The sequence below is a fragment of the Pleurodeles waltl genome, chromosome 10, assembly GCF_031143425.1.
Source record: "Pleurodeles waltl isolate 20211129_DDA chromosome 10, aPleWal1.hap1.20221129, whole genome shotgun sequence".
Lineage (NCBI taxonomy): Eukaryota > Metazoa > Chordata > Amphibia > Caudata > Salamandridae > Pleurodeles > Pleurodeles waltl.
In genome coordinates this window covers 1,011,532,136-1,011,554,527 of record NC_090449.1, presented here as the reverse complement: position 1 = coordinate 1,011,554,527, position 22,392 = coordinate 1,011,532,136, and the positions used below count along the sequence as shown (strand labels likewise).

Here is a 22,392-nt window from a genome sequence, read left to right as displayed (position 1 = left end):
GGGAAATTCAAAAGGTAAGGAATCTGCAACTAGAATATGTGTCCACCAGCTATATCGTTACCGAAGGTAAGTAACTTGCAAGTCTCTGTATTGCTCCAGAACTGAATCAGTATCAGAATGGAGGAAAATGTGTCTCTTCTGTATTATTTCAGTAAAAAATTAGTTTAGTGTTGGTGAAATCCCTTTGCAAAAGAGTGCCTGGGCCTCTCTAATACATTTTAATGAGTGGTTGATAAGCATTCAGCCAAATCATTCTTCAAGCTCTTGTTTTATCCACAGACTCAGGCTAGTTCTCTGGGGTCCCTGGAACATGGACAGCTAGGCAGTTATTGTAACATATGCTGACTGCTGTTCTGGAAACCAGATATTTTTGTGAGCTTACCAAAATGCCAAAAATCTATTCTTTAGCCAAGGTGAGCAGGCAACAGTTTGGGGATAGAAACGGTATTTTAATATTGTAAGTTGTGACTTTTAAAGGAGTCTTACAACTATGTGGATCTGGCCTTTTGGCCCTCCCTCTAATTCTGTATGGGGATCAGACTGAACATCTCTGTGTCAAAGGTGATCAAGGTCATATTCTGGGGTAAACAGGACGAAAGCTTGAGGTATACAAGGCCCTGCAATGACTGGTTAACGATCATGGTCTTATAGATATTTGGGAGAAATGTAGGGCCCCTGATCCTGGTCTTACATTGTGCTCTGCTAAGCATGGCAATAGCTTTTGCTTGCTTTAGGACTCTGTGCACTTTACCACTGCTGACCAGTGATCGTGCTCCGAAACATGGTAACATTGGCTCATACCCAGTTGGCATGTTTAATTTACTTATAAGTCGCTAGTAAAGTGCACTACATGTGCCTGGACACTGTGAACTAAATGCTACTAGTGGGCCTGCAGCACTGATGGTGCCACCCACTTAGGTAGCCCCTTAAACATGTCTCAGGCCTGTTAATGCAGAGCCTATTCATGCATTTTACACTGCCACTTTGACCTGGCAAGATAAGCCTCTTGCCAGGCATAAATCCTATGTCACCCCTAAAGTAGGCCCTGTAACCCACAGGGCAGGGTGCAATGTATTTAAAAGGCAGGACATGCACTTTTAAGTTTTACATGCCCTGGTAGTGGAAAGCTCCCTAATTAATTTTTCACTACTGCACTGCCTATTTCTCCCATAGGAGAAAATTAGGATTACCTTATTACAATTTATAAGTGTAATTCACAATCTAGATGAGATACGTTTGTCAAGTTTGGTGTCTCTGGTCTCATAATTTGAATTCACAACATAAGATGAAGTTGGATTTCAAGTTTCAATTCTGAAAATGCCACGTTTAGACAGTTGGCATTTTCTTGCTTTTGCCATTTGTGTCTACTGCCTGCCTCCAATACACATCTGGGGTGGGGTGACAGCTGGGCTTGTGTATTCCCTCTAGACAGCCACACAAAAGTTGCTTAGGTGTGCCTGATGGGCCATACACAACGTGATAGGTCATTCTGGGCAGGATGGGAGGGAGGGGCTGACACCTGAATGGGCAAAGTTATGCCCCACACAAAGAGCAGGAAGGGAGCAACTATGTGCACTTTTAAAAACCTTTCTTAGAAGTCTCCCCACTTCAGAAGCACAACTGGGTAGAAATACTGGACCTCTGACACCACCAACTCAGTACACGTCTGGACCTGTGGATACTCTGCCAGGAAGAAGGATTGCTGTGCTGCTACAATGACTGCCACTCTGTTGAGCTGCTACTCCTCTGGACTCCTACTTTGTTGAGCTGACCTGCTGCCCTTTTGCCTGGGAGTAAGGACTGGACCTGCATCTCTAAATCCCAGAACCAAAGAGACCCAGAGGGCTTGCTGGGATGCCTCCTGTTTTCTGAAGTCTCAGAAACAAAAAAGACTTCCAACTCTCTGCTACAGCTCCTGGACCCGTCTTCAACCAACTTCTGAGCCTCAAGAGGTGCCTCTCCAGTCCTGAGCCCTTGGAAGTGGCTTTTGGCTCCTAAAAACAAGCTTTTGGGCTCTTCATGACCACAAATGGGCTCGCTTGCAAAGGAACTGTGCAGTCCACCCAAACAAACAGTGCAAGCCGGCAGGAATTCATCTCTTTACATAGCAAGTACCGCCGACACTCCAGCACGCCTGCCTGTGATGCATGGCCAACTCTTTGCCCCCGCAGACCAACACCCACGATGCTCTCCTTGTTTCCAGCGAACTTGTTCCCGGCGAGGCGGACCTTTGGCTCAGTTCTTGGGAACGTAAAACTTCAGCTGGACTTCATCAATTAACTTTATTTCGGTTCAAGGAACCTTAAAACTACATAATATAAAAAACATAAAATTACGTTAAGTGCAAAGGTTTAAAAGCACATTTCATTGCAGTGAAATGTGTTAAACACATTAGAGGTCGTATTGGGTAAAGAAATACAGCTGAGTTTACCTCAATACTATCACAGTTACCGGGCAAACAAAAACATCGAAGGATGGATTCACTATGCCATCCAGAAGAATGATTGTAGAGCCGGGAAAATTGAAGGGTAGCTCAACAACACTTGCTGCCTTATCAAGATTAAAGTGCAAAGTACATAAAAAATGCACATAACATTAAAGACATAAAGAGACACAACCTTATGGCATAGATTCTCACCAGCATGTCTTGGCCAAATTTGCGAATTGGTGAGGAAGAGGTAACTCGAAAGCACTTGCTACCTCTTTAAATTGCAGGGTTCTTAAGAATACATATAACATTAGAAACTTAAGAAGACACTGCCTTATGACAATGCATTCTCACTGGTATGCCTAAACATAATATACAATTTGGAAGAAATAGCTCAAAGACGCTAGCTAGTTTTTACAGGATTAAGGTGCAAGGTGTGCGGGAGTGCATAAAGCAGCAATTGATTTGTACCAACACGATTCGCCCTAATGTACCAGGTTGACCATAAATGTAGGAAGTTGGCTCTGTATGTACTATATCAAAATGAGATATATTGTGCACAGAGTCCAGGGGATCCCCATAGGCTAAAGTAGATAATACTAATGCTGTCTTTTGTGGTAATGTGGTTGAGCAGTTAGGCTTATCAGAGGGTAGTGCAAAGCATTTGTTGTACACACACAGACAATAGAAGAAGCACACACTCAATGACTTAACTCTAGACCAATGATTTTTATATAGCAAAAATATATTTTCTTAATTTATTTCTAGAACCACAAGATTCAAAATGCAAGTAAGTACTTCAATAGATTCGTATTTCACACATATATCATTGATATATACTTTGAAATTGGTAAAATATAGTATTTTGAAATATTGACAATTATCGGTTTTAAAAGTTGACACTGCAATTTTCAGAAACAGATCCTGGGGGGAAGACAAGTTAGTATGATGTACAGGTAAGTTCTTGACATACAGTTCCAGTGTCCGGAAGTTAGTATGCCCATAGGTTGGGGTTCAAGTTAACCCCAAACACTCACCACCAGCAACACGGGCCACCCAGGTGCAAAGGTCAAACTTGAGGCAAATTTAACGTGGGCTCCTATGGAGACTGGGGGCACTGAGTTTCAGATCTGCTGGCAGGTAAGTACCTGCATGTTCAGAGGGAACACCTGGGGGATTTAGAGGAGCCATGGGGGGAGGGGCACAAGTAGGCACCAAACACACACCCTCATTGGCAAAGGGTGGCCGGGTGCAGGGTGCAAACAGAGCTTTGGGCTCCCAATGCTGTTCTATGAGGGGACCCTGGGGGTCACTTAGATGCTGCAGGCTGGGTCCAGTGGGGGCTGTGGGTGTAGTGTGTCTTTAGATGTTGGATATCTTTGTCCGGAGATTTTGCGGTCGGGAGGTCCTCTAGATTCACACTGCAGGCATCGTCGTTGGGGGGCAGGAGAGAGAAACCCTGGGTGGGCACTTGCTCGGAATCGCCTGGGGATCCTCTTTAGCCGGTTAAGCTACCTGGACACGGGCCGTGGGCTTTGGGTGCAGAGTGGTCAGGACTCACAGATCCGGGGAGGCTCCGGAGTCCTTTGGAGTAGTTTCTTTTTGGACAGGGCTGCTCTCCTCATGAGTTCTTGGTTCTTCATGATGCAGGGCAGTCCTCTGGAGCATTGGCAGAGGTCTCTGGTCCCGCAGGCTACTTTGCTGTTCTTGTGCAGGTTCTTTGAAGCAGGAGACAGGCCGGTAGGGCGGGGCCAAGTCAGTTTTTGTCTTCCTTTTCCTCTTCTGGGGTTTCAGCTTAGGAGTCCTTCTTTCTTGTCAGGTCACCAGGAATTTGATGAGTTGGGTTCAGGAAACCCTTAAATCCTGGATTTAAGGGTGTTACACGGGTCAGAGGGCAGTAGCTCATGGCTACTCTCCCTGAGGGTGGCTACACCCTTGTTGTGTCCACTCCCTTTGGGGGGGGGGGGGAGACACAGACCTAACCATATTGGTCCTTGTCCTCCAAACTGAGATGGAGGATTCTGTAGGGAGGGGGAGTCACTTCAGCTCGGGACACCTTAGGGATGGTCCTAGCTGGGGTGGTTACTCCTCACTGTTTTCCCTCATTTTCCCGCCAGGATTGTGGCCAAAAGTGGTGCTTTGCACAGGGGAGACCAACTCCACAAGCTGGGGTGCCCTGGGGCACTGTAACAAGAGGCTTGAGCCTTTGAGGCTCATCTCCAGATGTTGCAGTTCCTGCAAGGGGAAGGTGTGAAGCACCTCCACCCAGGACAGGCTGTGTTTCTAGCCACAGAGAGCACAAAGGCTCTCACCTCATGTGGCCAGAAACTCCTCTCTTAGTGGCAGGCTGGCACAGACCAGTCAGTCCTTCACTAAAGGATTGGGTAAAATACGGGGGCATCTCTAAGATGCCCTCTGGGTGCATTGTTCAATAAACCCAACACTGGCATCAGTGAGGGTTTATTGTCCTGAGAAGTTTGATTCCAAACGTCCTAGTATTCAATGAAGCCATTATAGATCTGTGGAGTTCGTAATGACGAACTCCCAGACCATATACTAAAAATGGCTACACTGCACTTATAATGTCTAAGAATGGACTTAGACACTGAAGGGGCATATTTATCAGTAGCTATGCCCTCACCTGTGGTAGAGTGCACCCTGCCATATGGCTGTAAGGCCTGCTAGAGGGGTGACTTACCTACGCCATAGGCAGTGGTTTGAGGGCGTGGCACCCTGCCAGGGGTGCCATGTCGATTTTGCCTTTTTCTCCCTACCAGCACAAACAAGCTGCAAGGGCAGTGTGCATGTGCTTGGTGAGGGGTCCCCCAAGGTAACATAATACGTGCTGCAGCCCTTGCGGACCTTCCCTGACCACAGGGCCCTTGGTACCATGTGTACCTTTCACAAGGGACTCATCTGTGGGTCATGGGTGTGCCATTTGTGGTACAGGTTTTGGGAAAGAACACTGGTGCTGGGGCCTGATTAGCAGGATCCCAGCACACTCTCAAAGTTGCCATCACCATTAGGCAAAAAGTGTGGGGGGGTAACCATGCCAACAAGGGCACTTTCCTACAATAAATACTTACAGATCGAATAGACATTGCTTCTTCTGCTGCCGTGGGATCTTTCCTCTGTTGATGGTAGAAGCGTTCTCTGTAGTCCGCCAGCATAGCCTGGAGATCGGACACCAGACCGGAGGGCAGAGATACTGTTCCCTGCTGTTGTGGTACTGGGTCATAGTACTGTTGGCCATAATACGAATCGTCGTCTGAGTACTCCTGGCATTTCACGTGTAGCTGCTAAGGACTTCTAGCTACTCCAAACATTGTATCTTGGTCTGAGCCCTCATCATCGTCATCTAAAAACCTAGATGGCAAGAGTCTTGAAACTTTGCTCGGGGATGTAACAGAAGGTGTTAAGCGAGCTTTAGAGAGCTTTTTAAGCGGAGTATGTTGTGCAGGTTGACCCAAAAATAATGTAGATGGTCTTTGTCTTTTCGTTGGAAGCAATCCTGGTGTTGAAGACAAGAAACCACTTGTCAACGGGGGCTTCGACGATACAATCGCCGCTGGAAACATTGTCGCAGACGACAGTTGGACCGTCGCCGAGAGCGTCGTCGACGGAGGCGTTGTCGGAATCATCATCATTGATGGAGGTGTCGTCGACGAGAGCATCGTCGACGGGGACTCATCGACGGGTGTGTCATCAGCGAGAGAAGCGTCCACGAGATGGGGCGCACAGTCGACGAGGATGATACTGTCGTCGATGAAGATCGTGTAGCAGCTGCCGTCGACGTGGAGATGGTTACCACCACCGGCGTGACCGATGAAACGGTCGACGACGAGGGTATCATCGTAGACGGTGCAGAGCTAGGCTTTTTAAATCTGTGAAGCACTTTAGGAGGAGTAGCCCGCTCTGAAGCAGTTTTCTTTACTTTTTTGAGGGATTCTGTACCCAGTCTTTTCTTCTGTGGAGAGCCATGCTTTGATGTCTTTTTCCAAGGTGGCTCTTGCCCCTCAGAACTTTCTTGTTTTCTTTTAAGAGGTGTTTTAGGGGCAGAAATAGAAGAAGAGGCACTGTCCTCATCAGAGGCAGAGTGTCCAGTCTTACCTCTTTGCAGCCACAAAAGAAGGCGACCCTCCCTGTCCTTCAGGGTCTTGGTAGAAAACTTCCTGCAGATTTTGCAGTCCTTAGTCTTGTGGCTGGGGTATTGACAGTAAATACACTCCTCGTGTGGATCCTTCACATATAATCTCTTTTTTGAAGCATGAGGCACAGGATCTGAAAAGGCCTTTCTTTGGTGTCTCTAACATGGCAGCCAGTTTGAATCACCAGAGTAGATATAAAATATCCAAAAGCTGTAGAAACAGGTCTTCTGACAGAAAATTTTGAGCAGAGCTCAAAGGAGACTCCTCAGCACAACGTGCTGTGGAAAATTTGAGGGAAGGCAGCACCTCACAGGAGGTCCTAGAGGGGTGAGGCAATCTGATTGGTTTAAGTTTGAGTTTGGGTCTATTTTACGAAAACAACTTGGATGGGTTATTGTATTGAGTCCTACTTCATGTATTGTGTGCATACATCTTCAGGCCTGGTTTTATATTCCACAGGGGACTCCCATCTCGACGGCGGGGAAGTATTCAAGCATGTGAATCTATGAAAGTTCCAATACTGGATAACTACAGTTACAGGTAAGTAACTTACTTCATCTCACCCCCAGATAGTCAAACTCCGAGACCCTATCTATTGAGGCACCTTTAAAACAACATTCCCCCTAGCTTTTTTTTTTCCCAAGGCCATGGTGTAAGGAAATGGCTCCCTGTTGCAGTTACCCCCACTTTTTGCCTGAAACTGATGCTGACTTCACTGAGAAGTGTGCTGGGACCCTGCTAACCATGCCCCAGCACCAGTGTTCTTTCACCTAAACTGTACCATTGTTTCCACAATTGGCACACCCCTGGCACACAGTTCAGTCCCTTGTAAAAGGTGCCAGTGGTACCAAGGGTCCTGTGACCCGGGAAGGTTCCCAGGGGCTGCAGCATATGTTGTGCCACCCTAAGGGACCTCTCACCTAACACATGCACACTGCCATTGTAGATTGTGTGTGTTGGTGGGAACAAAGTCGACATGGCATCCCCCTCAGGATGCCATACCCACAAAATACTGCCTGTGGCATAGGTAAGTCACCTCTCTAGCAGGCCTTACAGCCCTAAGGCAGAGTGCACTATACCACAGGTGAGGGCATAGTTGCACGAGCAATATGCCCCTACAGTGTCTAAGCAAAACCTTACAGTGTAAGTGCAGGGTAGCCATAAGAGTATATGGTCTGGGAGTTTGTCAAACATGAACTCCACAGTTCCATACTGGCTACACTGACAACTGGGAAGTTTGGTATCAAACTTTTCAGCACAATAAATGCACACTGATGCCAGTATCTGCACCTTGCTGTATGAGCAGTTTCCATACCTTTAATATTACAAAAAAACAAACAAAAAAAAATGCATCCCTGCCAAATGCCATGCTTAGAACTCACAAGGACAATGAGCTGTCCATTTGGGCCATATCTAATCCTGACTGAGGTGTCCATATCTAATCTAATGAGTGAAGTGACAAATGGCTATTCCACTCCTATATTTTCTAACATGGACCACAATTTGGATTGGCTCATGTTGTCGTAGGCACATGATAGGTCCCTAGAGGCTATATATAAGGTGCCTCCCCTTGCCTTGACATACTTCCCTATTAATAAAGACTGTTCAGCTGTGCTAATGACCGGGCGAAAACTGTATTGAACATCTGAAAGTACGGTATTTCAGCCTAATCCAATGTTTTTGAAAGGAGGACTTGTCCCAGTATGTTAGAGGTTGAATCTAGGAGGGAGATAGGTCAATGACAATTGGGTTTGTTTATGTCCCCTTTTTTTGTAGTTGGGGACTAAACTGCCTCCCTCTAGGTCCTTATCGGAGTATCTTGAATTACTAAGTGTAGCTCCTTAGTGATAATTGGGGTCCAGAATGCAATGTTGCTTTTAAAGATATCCATAGGTACGGCATCAGAAGCTGATGCTTTCCTTGGAGGGGATAGCCTGATCTGCTAAAGTTGTAAACAACCACAGGATCATTTTTGGAGTTTTCTGTCTCATCTTTTAGAATACCCTCTTTGCTACATGGGTTAATAACCTTGGCAGACTGAGCCATGCACACTTCAGCTGAGATGTGATTATTCGTGAATTAGTGTAATAAGCCAACTATGGATGGTTAGAATATTTAAAAAACTGTGATAGTTGTTGACTAATCGTTACAAAACAGTTAACAGTAGAACTAGGATTTGCTTCAGGAGTCAGGCAAGTTAGAATAGAGTCCAGAGGGAATTTACTCCAGAGATGGGAGTCCCTGGTACCTTATAAAAGCAATGCTCCAATAGAACTATACATTGTAGGACACAGGCCTTCAGTTTACTAACATATCACAGTAATTTTTTAAAAAAGGACCACACTTTAGAGTCAACCGGTCAGTCACACTTCCCTCTAGAACCCTCCTGGTAGAAGCAGCTCTCCCTCAGATTTTCCTCTCCATGTCGTGCCAAGGAATCTCCTCTCAGATCTGCCCAGTTGTCTCTCGTTCACAGATACCAGGATTTAATCTTAAACTTTTAACCCTTTGTCACAAGAAGTGTATTTTCTTCAGCTTGATGATTCAGACTAACATCCACTATATCAGAGACACCAGCAAAGTGGCTTTTTAGACTTTCTGGCACCTGCAGGAGGAAGAGGCTTCATATTGATGATCCGCATAAAGACTGCATTTAATACCCAAGGCACAAAACCAAAGACTGCAAGGTATGTTGCAAGTTTTCTACCAAGACATTAAAAGATTGGGAGGGGCGCCTGCTCCTTTTGCTAGGGAGACTTAAATCTAGAGAAAACTCTGTCCCTTATGAGGAGAGTACCTCATCTTCTGCTTTGGCTTCTAAAACGTCAGTGAAAATGTCCAGAGAGGGGGTTATTTCTTCTACCCCTCAAATACCCTCTAAGAAGACAATCAAGAAGTCCTCTGAGCGCTCTTCAAAGCTACAATACCTCAACAATGCCCCGTGTTTCAGTCAGAGAAGCCTAAAAAGTCAGATTCTGCTTCAAAATCTAAACAGGAATCCATTTTGCAGCCCCCAACGCCAATGGTGCAAATTAAGCATACTTTTAAAACGATATCACCGTTGACAAGGGAATTGACGACCATGTGCTCCACAGTCTCTGTGTTGACCTTTACTGTCCCCACTATCTCTGTGTCAACTGTAGCAACCTATGTATCGACTGAGGCCTCGTCAGTGGTTACTGTCGGCGCTACTTATTTCTTCAACAACACAGGCACCAACGATGTGGCAAATCTCGTCAGTAACTCTCCAGTTGATGTCATCGTCGGAGCTCCTGTTGGTGAACCTCCTGACTGTGCTAGCATCGACGTGCCTCATGTTGACACACTCTCGTTGACTTCGGCTTCATCAGTGGTGTTCCCGTCGACAGTACTATTCTCAACGCTGCCACCATCATCAACAAATCTTCAAACAAATGATCTCACGTCGGTGGACATGTGTAAACTGACGAAGTGGCAAAGACCTGCTACTCTGCCTCTTTTGTTGTCATTGACATTTTCCACACAAATATGAAGAAAGGCACGTAAACAGACACTTTTGACCCTGTCTGCAGGCAAGGTTTTGAGGCTGTTACCTTCCCACCTCTTGGATGACGACGATTCAGAGGAAGACAGCCTCTATGGTGTGGCTAGAATCCCTTCTCAGCAGTGGCAGGATTATTCAGAAGATGAAGACTACTATGACCATTACTATTATGAGCAAACCCCCACAGGGTCAGCAAGAGGTGGTATGCCTTCCTTCAGCCCTGGTATCAGATTTGCAGGCTATTTTAGCAGATTACAGGGAACACTTTCCTTGATTTTCCACACCTACACAGCAGCCAACAATCTCTGCAGACACAATACCCACTCAACCTCCTTCCACAGCCAACAGCCTCACCTAACACAAACCTCCCCTTTGTTAGAACCAATATAGGACCCAACATTCTTGAAGGAAGACAGAGAAGAGGGGGAGATTCAGGCCCATCAAGATGAAAGTGACGACTATATATTACCTACAACTGCATCTCCGTTTCCACCTCAGGTGGATTCACTTCCAGAGGACCTAGGAGGATTCCACAACCTTCTAGAAAGAGCAGCTACAAGTTTTGAGCTACCTATGCCAGCAACTCAACAGGAATGTTTTCTCTATGATTTCAAAGAACCCTATTGAAAAACAATCAGGGCAGTTCCTATTTTTGATCATGTCTGCAGTCAAGGCTTAAAAAATATGCACAATCCTGCTACACTACCTGCAGTACTACCTAAGCTGGACAAAAAAAATACAAAGCCCCGGATGATGCTCCTTTCTGCCTAACAGGTCACCCAAAGCCTGACTCTGGTATCTCACAAGCGGTGTAACGCCGGTCTAGAAACCCCTCCACAACTCTGACTGCACCACCGGATAAGGCTGGAAGATGCCTGGATAACATCGGCAAGTGCTTTTCCTCCATGTCTCCCCTTACTGTGCGAGCTGTGAATTATTTGGCTCTCCTTGAAAGGTATGATAGACAGTTAACATCAGATATAGCTCAATATTTAGAAGTGCTTCCCGAGAAAACCAGAGAGGAAACGAAGAAAGTGCTTTTGGGGGGGCCAGCGGTCTTTGGCAGAGATCATAGATAGCACACTAGATATTGCCTCCATGGGTTTCAGGCAATTGGCTGGAGCGGTGTCAAGGATGGCTGAAGGCCGCTAACGTCAGACCAGAGATACAAACAAAAAATCTTGGATCTGCCATATGATGGGGAGGTGCTTTTTAGCAAGCATGTTGATGGTGCCTTCCAAACTATTAAATCAGATACAGATACCACTAGATCGTTGGGTACGCTACAATACGGAAAGGTGCCTTTTTGTGCCGCAATTGGAAGAGGCCAACCCTCATTTTGGGAAGGATATCAGCGATATCAATATCTCGCATACACCTTGAGTACTCAGAATATGAGGTCTCAACACCATCAAAGAGAATCACTTTGGGCTGCATACAATAGACCTCCTCCAAGAGGAAAGCCCAGAAGACAGGGCAAGGAGGCCTCATGCAGACAATGACAACATTTAAGTGCCAGTTACCACTACTTCTGCCACATCAAAGGCACCAGGACAACTGACGGAGCACTTCCATTGTTGGCAACAAATAACTATGGGACCAATGAGTCCTGGACATAATTCAATTTGGCCACCTTCTAGATTTCATGCAACCACCTCTACTAGCACCACCTATTCTACAACTGCAAAAACATCTGCAGTGGCTCAAATCGGAAGCAGACATAATGTTGCAAAAAGAAGCGATAGGAGAGGTTACCTACTCTCAAAGAGGGAAAGGTTTCTACTCCTGCTTTTCTTGATCCAAAAGAAGTCTTGTCAGTGGAGACCAATCCTATACTTGAGGGATCTGTAAAAAAAAAAAAAAAAAAAAAAAAGTACCCTTGTGGGCATGGTTACCCCCCACTTTTTGCCTGATGTTGATGCCAAATTTAAATTAGTGTGTGCTGGGATCCTGCTAACCAAAATCTGTACCTTTGTTTACATAATTGGCACACCCCTGGCACTCAGTTAAGTGCCATGTAAAAGGCACCCCTGGTACCAAGGGCCCTGTTTCCAGGGAAGGACCCACAGGCTGCAGTATGTATTATGCCACCCTGGGGGACCCCACACCAAACACATGCGCATTGCCTTTGCAGCTTGTGTGTGCTGTTGGGGAGAAAAAGGCAAAGTCGACGTGCCATGCCCATAAACCACTGACTGTGGCATAGGTAAGTCACTCCTCTAGCAGGTCTTGCAGCCCTAAGGTACAGTGCAGTATACCACAGGTGAGGACATAGCTTCATGAGCAATATGCCCCTACTTTGTCTAAGTCCATTCTTAGACATTGTAAGTGCAGTGCAGCCATATTGAGTATATGGTCTATAGGAGTTTCTCATTAAGAACTCCACAGCTCCATAATGGCTTCACTGAATATTGGGAAGTTTAATATCAAACTTCTCAGCACAATAAACCCCCACTGATGCCAGTGTGGGATTAATTGAAACATGCACACAGAGGGCATCTTAGAGATGCTCCCTTTATGTTAGCCAAACTGCCAGTGTAGGACTGACTGGTCTGTGCCAGCCTACAAGGTTCTGACCATATGTGGTGAGAGCCTCTTTGCCCTTGGTGGTCAGAAACAAAGCCTGTACTGGGTGGAGGTGCTTCACACCTCCCCCCGCAGGAACTGTAACACCTGGCGGTGAGCCTCAAAGGCTCAAGCCTCTGGTTACAGTGCCACAGGGCCTGCCAACTAATGGAGTTGCCCGCCCACAGGACAAAACCCCACTTTTAGCGGCAAGTCAGATGGGAAAATTAGGGAAAACAAGGAGGAGTAAAATTACCCCTCTCCCCAACTAGGACCATCCCTAAGGTGTCCAGAGCTGAGGTGACCTCCTCCCTGCAGAATTCTCCATCTTGGTTTTAGGTTTGTGCCCCCCTCCCCAAAGGGAGTGGGCATAGGAAGGGTGTAGCCACCCTCGGGGACAGTAGCCATTGACTACTGCCCTCTGACCCATGTACTACCCCTAAATCTTGTAAGGGTTTCCCTGAACCCAGCTCAACAGATTCCTAGCAACCTGACAAGAAGAAAGACTGCTAAGCTGAAACCCCCAGCAGAGAAGAAGGAAGACAACTGCTTTGGCCCTAGCCCTACTGGCCTGTCTCCTCCTTCAAAGAACCTGCAAAAGAACAGGGACGCATCCAGAGGGACCAGCGACCTCTGCCAAGCTCCAGAGTACTGTCCTGAACCCAAAAGGACCAAGAACTCCTGTGGAGAGCGGCCATGTCCAAGAAGAAAACAACAACTGAGGATTCCAACCTCACTCCGAATGCACAAGTCCTAACCACTATGCTCTCAACGCCCACAGCCTGTGTCCAGGTGGCCCAACCAGCTAGAGAGGATCCCCAGTCGATTGCGAGCAAGTGCCCACCCTGGGTTGACCTCTCCACGACGACGTCTGCAGAGGGAATCCAAGGACGCCCATGACCGCGAAGCTCCGAATGGATATATCCGATGCCTAAACACACACTGCACCCGCAGCCCCCAGGCCTTGGGGAACCTGACCTCCGGTGCAGCAACGTTCAGCAGGCCGCTCTCCTACCTGTCCAGCCTGTGGTTTCCCCAAGACGACCCACTGGACCTTGCCTACAGCCTTTGAGTGACCCCCGGGGTCATGTCATAGAGAATTATTGGAGAGCCTGCATCTTGTTTGCATCCTGCACCCGGCCGCCCCTGTGCTGCTGTGGGTGTATGTTTGGTGCCTACTTGTGCCGCGCCCCCTGCAACCCCCACACCCACCCCCCTGTGCTCCTCTAAACCCCCCCAGGTCTGACCTCCGAAGTCGCGGGTACATACGTGCATGCAGATCTGAAACTGAGTGCCCCCAGTCTCCGTAGGAGCCCACGTTAATTTTGCCTACACTTTGACCTCTGCACCCGGCCGGCCCAGTGTTGCTGGTGGTGAGTGTTTGGTGATAACTTGAACCCCGACCTGTGGACTTCCTAACCCCGGAGACTGGAACTGTAAGTGTTGTACTTACCTGCAAATTGATCTAACTTTTCTTCCCCCCAGGAATTGTTTCTGAAAATTGCACTGTCAAGTTTTAAAGCAGATTATTGCTAATATTTTAAAAATTGTATAACTTATCGATTTCAAACAAAGTACTTTTGATACATGTGTGAAATACAAATCTATTGAAGTACTTACCTGCAATTTGAATCTTGTGGTTCTAAAAATAAATTAAGAAAGTACAATTTTACTATATAAAAACCATTGATCTGGTGTTAAGTCATTGAGTGTGTGCTTCTTCTATTGTCTGTGTGTGTGTACAACAAATGCTTTGCACTACCCTCTGATAAGCCTAACTGCTTGACCACACTACCATAAAAGAGTGCATTAGTATTTTTTACTTCAGCATCTGTTAAACCTCTCTGGAAACCCCTGGACTCTGTGCACACTATCTCACTTTGATATAGTATATACAGAGCCAGCTTACTACACATGGTCAAACATACTTGCTTATGCCTTTCCCCCAAGTCCTCTCTTTCCAAGAGTACTCAGCAAGATGAGAACCGAGCCCTGTCAGATCATACTGATAGCCCTGATGTGGCCACGTCAGTATTGGTAGACAAAGATGCTCCTGATGTCAGTATGTCCTCCCATCAAACTCAAGTCAATACCATTGCTGCTGACCATGAACCAGGGCCTAGTGGGACATCTGGATTCCAGATCTCTCAGCTTATTAACCTGGCTCATGAGTTCCAAGAATTCGTCCACTTAAACATTTCTGATGAGTGTGAAGATATCCTTGCCAGGGCCCGGATGGACAATACAAACAAATGTTACTGCCTGAAGTGGAGAATATTCTGTTTGTGGTGTAGAGTGGCTAAAGTACATCCTCTCTCCATCTCCAGAAGAGATCTTGACATATCTATTGCAACTGGCACACTCAGGCTTGGCGCATGCTTCCGTTAGTGTATATCTTGCAGCCATATCCCGGTTCCGGAGGTCTTCCAACAAGGCATCACTGTGGTCCAAAAGAAGTATTAAATAATTTTTAAAGGAGTTGTTCAGATCTTTTCCACCAGTCAGAGCCCCTCCTCTGAAATGGTAGTGCAACACAGTATTAGGTCAGTTGATGAAAGACCCTTTTGAGCCCATTCATAGAGATGACATCAAATACCTTACATGGAAAGTAGCTCCCCTGCTTGTCTATGACTCTGCCCATGTAGTTGAAGGACTAAACCTCTTCCAATGCTTCATGTGCAAGACTGACTGCACTGCTGGCCGTGTTATGCTTCAGAATCTTGTTTTTCTCCCAGTGGATGTGGAGGGCAAGCTGTGCTGATGTGGCTGCCACATTGTTTGTCTTCTCTTGCATCTGCAGATGGGTATGGGAGAGTAGGGTCAGGAGGTCTGCAAAGTCCAGGTTGTCAAGCTGCATCCAGGGTGTCCATTGGATTCAATTTCTTCTCCTTGCTGTGGATGTCTTCATGATCCAGTCCGTGGCCAACTAAAAGAGAAGGTGAGAGCAAACAACCCTGGCAGACTTCAGCCCTCACTTTGAAGGCTTCAGTGAGTTGTCCTCCATGGACTATTTTGCATGTCATTCCCTCATAAGACTGCCTGATGACTCTTACAAGTTTTTCAGGCACACCATAGTGGCGGAAGAGTTTCCAAAGGGTCTGTCTGTCTACACTGCTGAATGCCTTCTCATAGTCGACGAAGTTACCATAGAGGGGGAAATTCTGTTCCATTGACTGCTCAGTGATGATATGCAGTGTTGCAATCTGCTCTGTGCATGGTCGATTTCTGTGGAAGCCGGCTTATTGGTCTCGCAACTGAGCATTGACTTGTTCCTTCATTCTAATCATGATGACTCTGTTGAACACTTTGCCTGGGGTTGATGGAACAGTTATCCCTATGTAGTTTGCACAGTTACTCAAGTCACCTTTCTTGGGTATCTTGATGAGATTTCCTTCCTTCCAGTCCAGTGGCACCATTTTCTCTTCCCAAAGCCTTCCAAGCATAAGGTAGAGCATGTCTACTGACTTTTCATTGTCTACCTTCATTGCCTCTGCCTAGATGTTGTCAGGTTCTGCTGCCTTCTCATTTCTCAGATATTAGTTGGCTTGCTGTATTCCTTTGTTGGTCTGCCGCAGTTGATTGGAAAGTCCTTGCCAGCTGACTGTATGTCTAGTGGAGACTGCTCCATGGGCTAGTTTAGCAGCTTTTCAAAGTGCTCCACCCATCTTGGCCTTCGTTACTCATGATTATATTCTCAGCTTTGTCTTCAAGAGGTCTTTCTAGCTTGCTGTATCTGCCAAAGAGTTTCCTTGTTATATCATAGAGCTCTTTCAAGTTTCCATGGCTTGCTTGTTCCTTGGCTTCTGTGGCAAGACCATCAATGAATCTTAGCTTGTCAGCTCCTAAGCTTCTCTTTGATTCCTTGTTGGTTTAGATGTATTCACCTTGAGCTTTCGTTTTTCTGCCCTTGTTCGGCTAGTGTTGATGGCAGCTTTTTTTTCCTTTCTATCTTGGATTTGGTAAAGAGTCTCTGTGGAGTTACATTCTTTATGCCGGTGTTTATTGTGACCCAGTATCGCCTGGCAGGTTGATGTCACAGTTTCTTTGATCTTCTTCCACTGATTTTCTACTGAGTCTGTCGCCCTCTAGTTTTTGCACAACTTGAAACTTGTTACTGAGGATGACTGAGGATGACTGAGAATTCACTCCATTTCTGTGCATCTTTGAGGAGGGTGGTGTTATATTGCTGGCGTTGGTTTGTCGGTTCCATCCATACTTTCCTCAGCTTTAGCTTTAGCCTGGCCTTGACAGTAATGGGCTGACGCCATATGCTCTCCTCTCATCACTCTCACTTTCTGCAGGGGCCTCCAGAACCTCTTGGCAATGCAGACATGGTCAGTGTTGAATGGTCTGCTCACACCCATGTTGCCTTATGTATTCTTTTGTGTGGGAATACACTACTGCCTATTACTAGACTGCTCAGAGATCTGCATGCCTTTCATCATTCTTGTTCATGTCGCCAAGGCCATGGTTGCCCATGACCTGTATGTATCCAGTGTTGTCACTCCCAATCTTGGCATTGAGGTCCCCCATCAGTATGGTGATGTCTCTCTCAAGGCATTTCTCTACAGTGGAGTGGACTCTGTTGTAAATCTCTTCTTTTTCCTCTTTGCTGTTATTTGTTGCTGCATAGCAGTGGATAACATTCATACTGATTCTCATTTTTCTTTGTGTGAGAGGTCACGCTCATGATTCTGTAACTGTGACAGGGGAGACACACCAAAAAGCTGCCAGGTCTAACAATACAGATATATTTTTGTGAGTTTTATATGTGTATTCGTATAGCTCACTCCTCACCCGGGAAGGTACCCTGGCGCTGAAGCGGAAGCTGCATAGGTTGAGCTGGGCTAGGTAAGGAGCCAGGTCTTCAGTTTTTTGCAGAATTCAAGAACTGGGAATGTTGTTCTGATGTGCAGGGGCAGGTTGTTCCAGATGTTACGAGCAGGCTTAGAAGGCATGACTACCAGGACAGGTTCTGTGTACGCAAAGGGGTGGAGGGTGCGAGTAGTAGTCCGGTTTAGAGGTGTGTTGAAAAAAATGTATGCGGCTGTTGAGGTACATGGGGACAATGTTGTGCAATGCTTTGTATGTGTATGTTGAGAGATTGAAGAGTGCTCAATTGTGTATTGGGAGATAATGGAGCTCTTGATGTGTGAGGTGATGTGAGCTTTGCGTGGTCTGAGTTTTCTGGTCAGTTGACCGTTGATTCTGGCGTAGATTATGTTGCCATAGTCTAGTTTTTTGGTGATGAAGGCTTGGGTGACGGTTCTAAGTGTGTTGATCGGGAGCAGTTTGAAGATCTTGAGTGTGTGGAAGCCGGAGATTGGGACTGTGTTTATCAAAGTAAAAGTCAGTTTAACAATGAGGATTATGTATTCTGTTTCTTTTCTTTTTGAATTGTGTGCTAGTTCACTTTTGACATCGCTTTGGTCACAAATTGGGTAATTGCTCCAATAAAGGGCAATCCATGCTCTGTACAGCGAAGTCTTTATCAGTGGAATATGTAACAGTCTTGTACTTGAAACCTATTTTGTTACCCTCTTTCTGCCCATTCAAAAATATTTACCACGTTTTGAAGTGCTGTCCTTTAGAGACAGATCTCATGGAAGCACGTAGTTTTACTGCATCACCTCTTATCAGTTCTCTTAAGCTATGTAAGTGTTCTGGATGCTGCTACGTGAAATAACACATCCTTTCACCTCAGACTTTCCGAAAGAGAATGAAAACCTACTTGGTCTCTTTCATGGTCTCCTAATTGAACTGTATTCTAATACCCAAACATCTTTTTACTTTCAGTTTAAGGCACTGTGCAAATAGTTTTGGATTTGTATTGAGTCCTATAAACTGCCAATATGAATGAGTGAAATTGAAGAGTAAAGTACAGTTATTACCACAGTACCTGTTACTTCAGCCTCGTGTTCTCCTTGACATTACTAAAGCACATGCTCATCTCTGGATTATCCACAGAAAAGAGGTTATGCCAACAACCAGTTTACTTTATCATTGAAACTGCAGACATGACATAGACAAGGTCCCTAAAGCAAAAAATGTTACACTCTTTACTGTCTGCTTATATTAGTATGAAAACTTGTCCCATTAGGTAATGTAAAGCAGCTTGTGGGAACCGAGTGCTTGATTTAACGTTAAGGTACATTTCTATATTTAGTCTTTAAATGTTTTCCAAGTTTTGTTTTTATTTTCATTAGGGTCCTAACATTTGAAATGTGTACTTAACAAAAATTCCAGTTTGTTCCCCTCTCATTGTTGCCGATTGCATACTGCATTGCACTTTATGGCTATTTAGTTTGGTAAAATCGATTGTTAATATGCTATGTCAAATTTTTATTAATTTGATGCATACGTTTTACAATAATTTGGTGTTGGAGATCTCAAGTTGTGCTGCTCATAAAAATAAATCATGTCTCACATTTTATACTCCAAATTGTACCTACCTTGTTAATTTAATCAAATTTGGAAAACACAACAACACACTGACGTTTTCTGACCACCCTATGCAGCACTGCGTTTGAATGGCAGTTTCTGGTGAGAGCTATTTAAGAAAAGGATTAGGAAAATTAACATCACCTAAGCCAGATTTGATTGGTTGTCCCCTTTTTACTTTTGAAAATGTATTCTTGTGAATTTGAAAAACAAGTGGCCTGCTTATTTGATACTCATGTATGTTAAGTGTACATTTGTCAATTTGCCTTCTAGCTTCTCCTGACCTTTGACCCGATCCTTGTGGAGAAGGTTGCCATATTGTTATACCATATCATGCAAGACAATCCACAGTTACCTAGATTCTATCTGAATGGTGTTTTCTTCTTCATTATGATGTACACTGGATCCAATGTACTTCCTATTGCAAGGTAAGAACAAGAAATAGTACAATTGTGTTTTTAAATGCCAACATGGACTTTGAAAAATGTATGAAAGTCAGTTTTCATCACAAATAATTTGTAGCAAATTGCATTGAAGAGTTCACAGTGTCTCTTTCCGACTGACCAAACAGCATTTGAAGCTTCACATAATGTCTTTATTTCTGGTTCAGCAGTTAAACCTGCTGTAAGCATATCTACAGATATTCTCCAAATTTTTCGTCTTGTAGAGCATTCATATTTACAAGACTGAAGCTCTGGAGCCACTAGAACCATTTTGCTCTTTCATCGAATATAACCTGATACCATACGCACCCAGGGCACTGTGTAGGGGTACCAGGAAGTGGCAAGACCTGAGATGTTTTTTCACTGCTCTCCGTTGTCCACAACATTGATAATTCTACGGACTGTACATGTTTGATGGTTTCTTATGAAAGTATCTCTTCACAAGAAGTTTTTTCAATGACCAGGATGTCTGTAGCTTTTTTTTAAGCTATATATTTTATTGAAATTTTTAATTTATCAAACAAATCAAAATAACAGCATCTCAACAGCCATTTTCAATAAATCAGAAACAAAAGATGGAGATGCATAAAGAAGGAAGTACATTGCAGACTGTATCAACAATTGATTCAAAGTTCATTTTTGTCTATTTGATTGTAAGTTAGTTAGAGAAGTCCTTGTAATAGGGCCACTGTTCTCCTAAATGCATGTGTAATAGGTCTGTTTGAGCCAATTTATTTTTTGATCTTGTGAGTGAGGCAAATTATGTCCAACATTTCGAATAATGAAGAGGATTTGAGTCTTTCCATCCGGTATTGATTTCGCAGATAGCTATTGCTGTCAGCAAATCAAGTAATTTGACGACTTTAGATGTATCTAGGAGTTTTCTAGGTGGTAAAGCACAAAAGAAGAAGATCTTTAAGTGATAATCAATTGTTTATCAGCAGAGTTAATGTTGGTCCTGAAGACAGCCAATTTTTGACACAACTCTGTGTTCTATGTTAGCATTTTTACATTAGCAGCATCATCTGTGATTATTGTTTTGAAAGCAGGTTTTGTAAAGTTTGCTTGGGGACCATAGGTATCTCTGCAGGATATTGATTGAGCCTATTCTCATAGGCTGAGCAATAGTTGTCATGTTACCATTCCTACGTAAGAACGTCTGGAGTTGAAAGATTTGTTCTCTTACACGTTTTTACTTATTTCAATCCAGAATTAACTTGTCAGACCTAACCAGTTTATCTTTGTTAAGCCCAAGGATTAACCTTTGACCACAATTCTCTCTGTGGAAGAGAAAAGACACGTCAGAGTTCTCCATGACCTATCTCACTTAGCACTTCCTGCACTATCTTCTAGGAATCTATTCTGCTTGCCTTGTGGAGGAAAAGGAGCAGTTGTCACAATAATCTCACCTCCCTCATGTCCAACCACAGATTCTGCCCATGGGAAAATGTATTTGCATCATAAAACACGAGTGGCTGACTATGGGTCTTGTATTAAAGGAAATTCAACGCTCTGATCAATCCGAAACCTGCACAGACCGTGATAATGCCAATGCAACACTATGCAAGGTATATGGTCTCTGCATATCTATCCATGGCAGTGCCCCAATCCATCCACACAAGCAGGTACAAGAATCATTTAATGAAACCCTAGTTATTTAGTCTGTTCAGTGTGGTCGAAGGCAGTGTACTTTATGAAGCTGGTCTATTTGCCTAATTCTGGGGCTTTGGGATGCACAGTCCAAGGCTGTTGCAATATCTTCTCTTTGACCGCTTCTTTTGGTTTTCTTTAACCCACACACTCCCGCAACCATAACCCCTGAAGTGTCCAGTCTGGGAGGTCACAGAGTAATGTGGAGAAGGAGAGAGATTTAAGGTTAAGAAACATCTCAAGACACACTGTGTAGCACATGGCACAGAGCAAGCCATGTCTTAGGAGCATCAACAATATGGAGAGGAAAAATGTGCACTTAGTACATAATATTTCGAGGACTTACGTTCCAAGTATACCTTCTCTATCATGGAAGAGCATAGGCCAGGTGGAGGGACCGGGGCCGACAGAATCTAATTTGGTGCTTACTGAGCAGGAACAAACTTATTCCAGTGCCAGTTTCATCAAACTTTAGGAAAAACGGCTGTAAAATTGGAGCATGTCAATAGTGATTCTTTTGACTGAAGGGCCTGTAACTGACGAAACACCCCAAAAAATTATTTATCCACCAGGAACTGCAAAGTATTACGTTGAATCCAGTTTTAAAGTGGAAATTTCAATGATTTTTATAGTATTAGTTTATCAACCTACTCAGTGTCACTCCATTCTTCATAAAGGAAAATTTACAATTTGCAGGTTGGGGAAACTCCTTCTAAAAATTAGTTAGCCTAGCCAAAAGTATTCTTTTCTGCAGCCGGTGGCTGAAGAGTTGCAACTTCTCCCTCACAAAGTAACTATCACTACAGTCAGTTACTCACTGGCTTGCTGTTTGTGGGCCTTTTTGATGTATTTATTAATTTTCCTGTACAAAAAACACGAGTAGTAATTAAAGACAATAAAATATTGGCATATTAAACAAATTACATCGTCTCGGAAGCAATCTGTTTTTAATACATCAGTGTATATCAGAGCAAAGTTATTGAAAAATAAGACATGCTGTCATATAGTTCCATTAAAAGTGACACATTTTAATGTATGTTGCTTTTAGATACAAACATGAGGTGTCTTTCAGTATCTCCATTACATGCTACTTAGATTATACCAGTTTACTAAGCTTCTTTTTATGCACAGTCAATGCACCTGCTATCTTCAAAATTTAATTATGGCGGGCTATTCTCCAAAATCCTAAATAAT

At 44.5% G+C, this 22,392-nt stretch overlaps 1 protein-coding gene across 2 annotated transcripts in view; it reads left to right on the top strand.

Annotated features, from left to right (window-relative positions):
* Positions 1 to 22,392, top strand: part of DNAJC13 (DnaJ heat shock protein family (Hsp40) member C13) — an 876,382-nt gene that overhangs the window by 468,519 nt on the left and 385,471 nt on the right. For both annotated transcript variants that reach the window (XM_069211911.1, XM_069211910.1), the window contains one exon: positions 19,379 to 19,533. In XM_069211911.1, the coding sequence (XP_069068012.1) occupies positions 19,379 to 19,533 (155 nt within the window). The remainder of the gene's footprint in view (positions 1 to 19,378; positions 19,534 to 22,392) is intronic.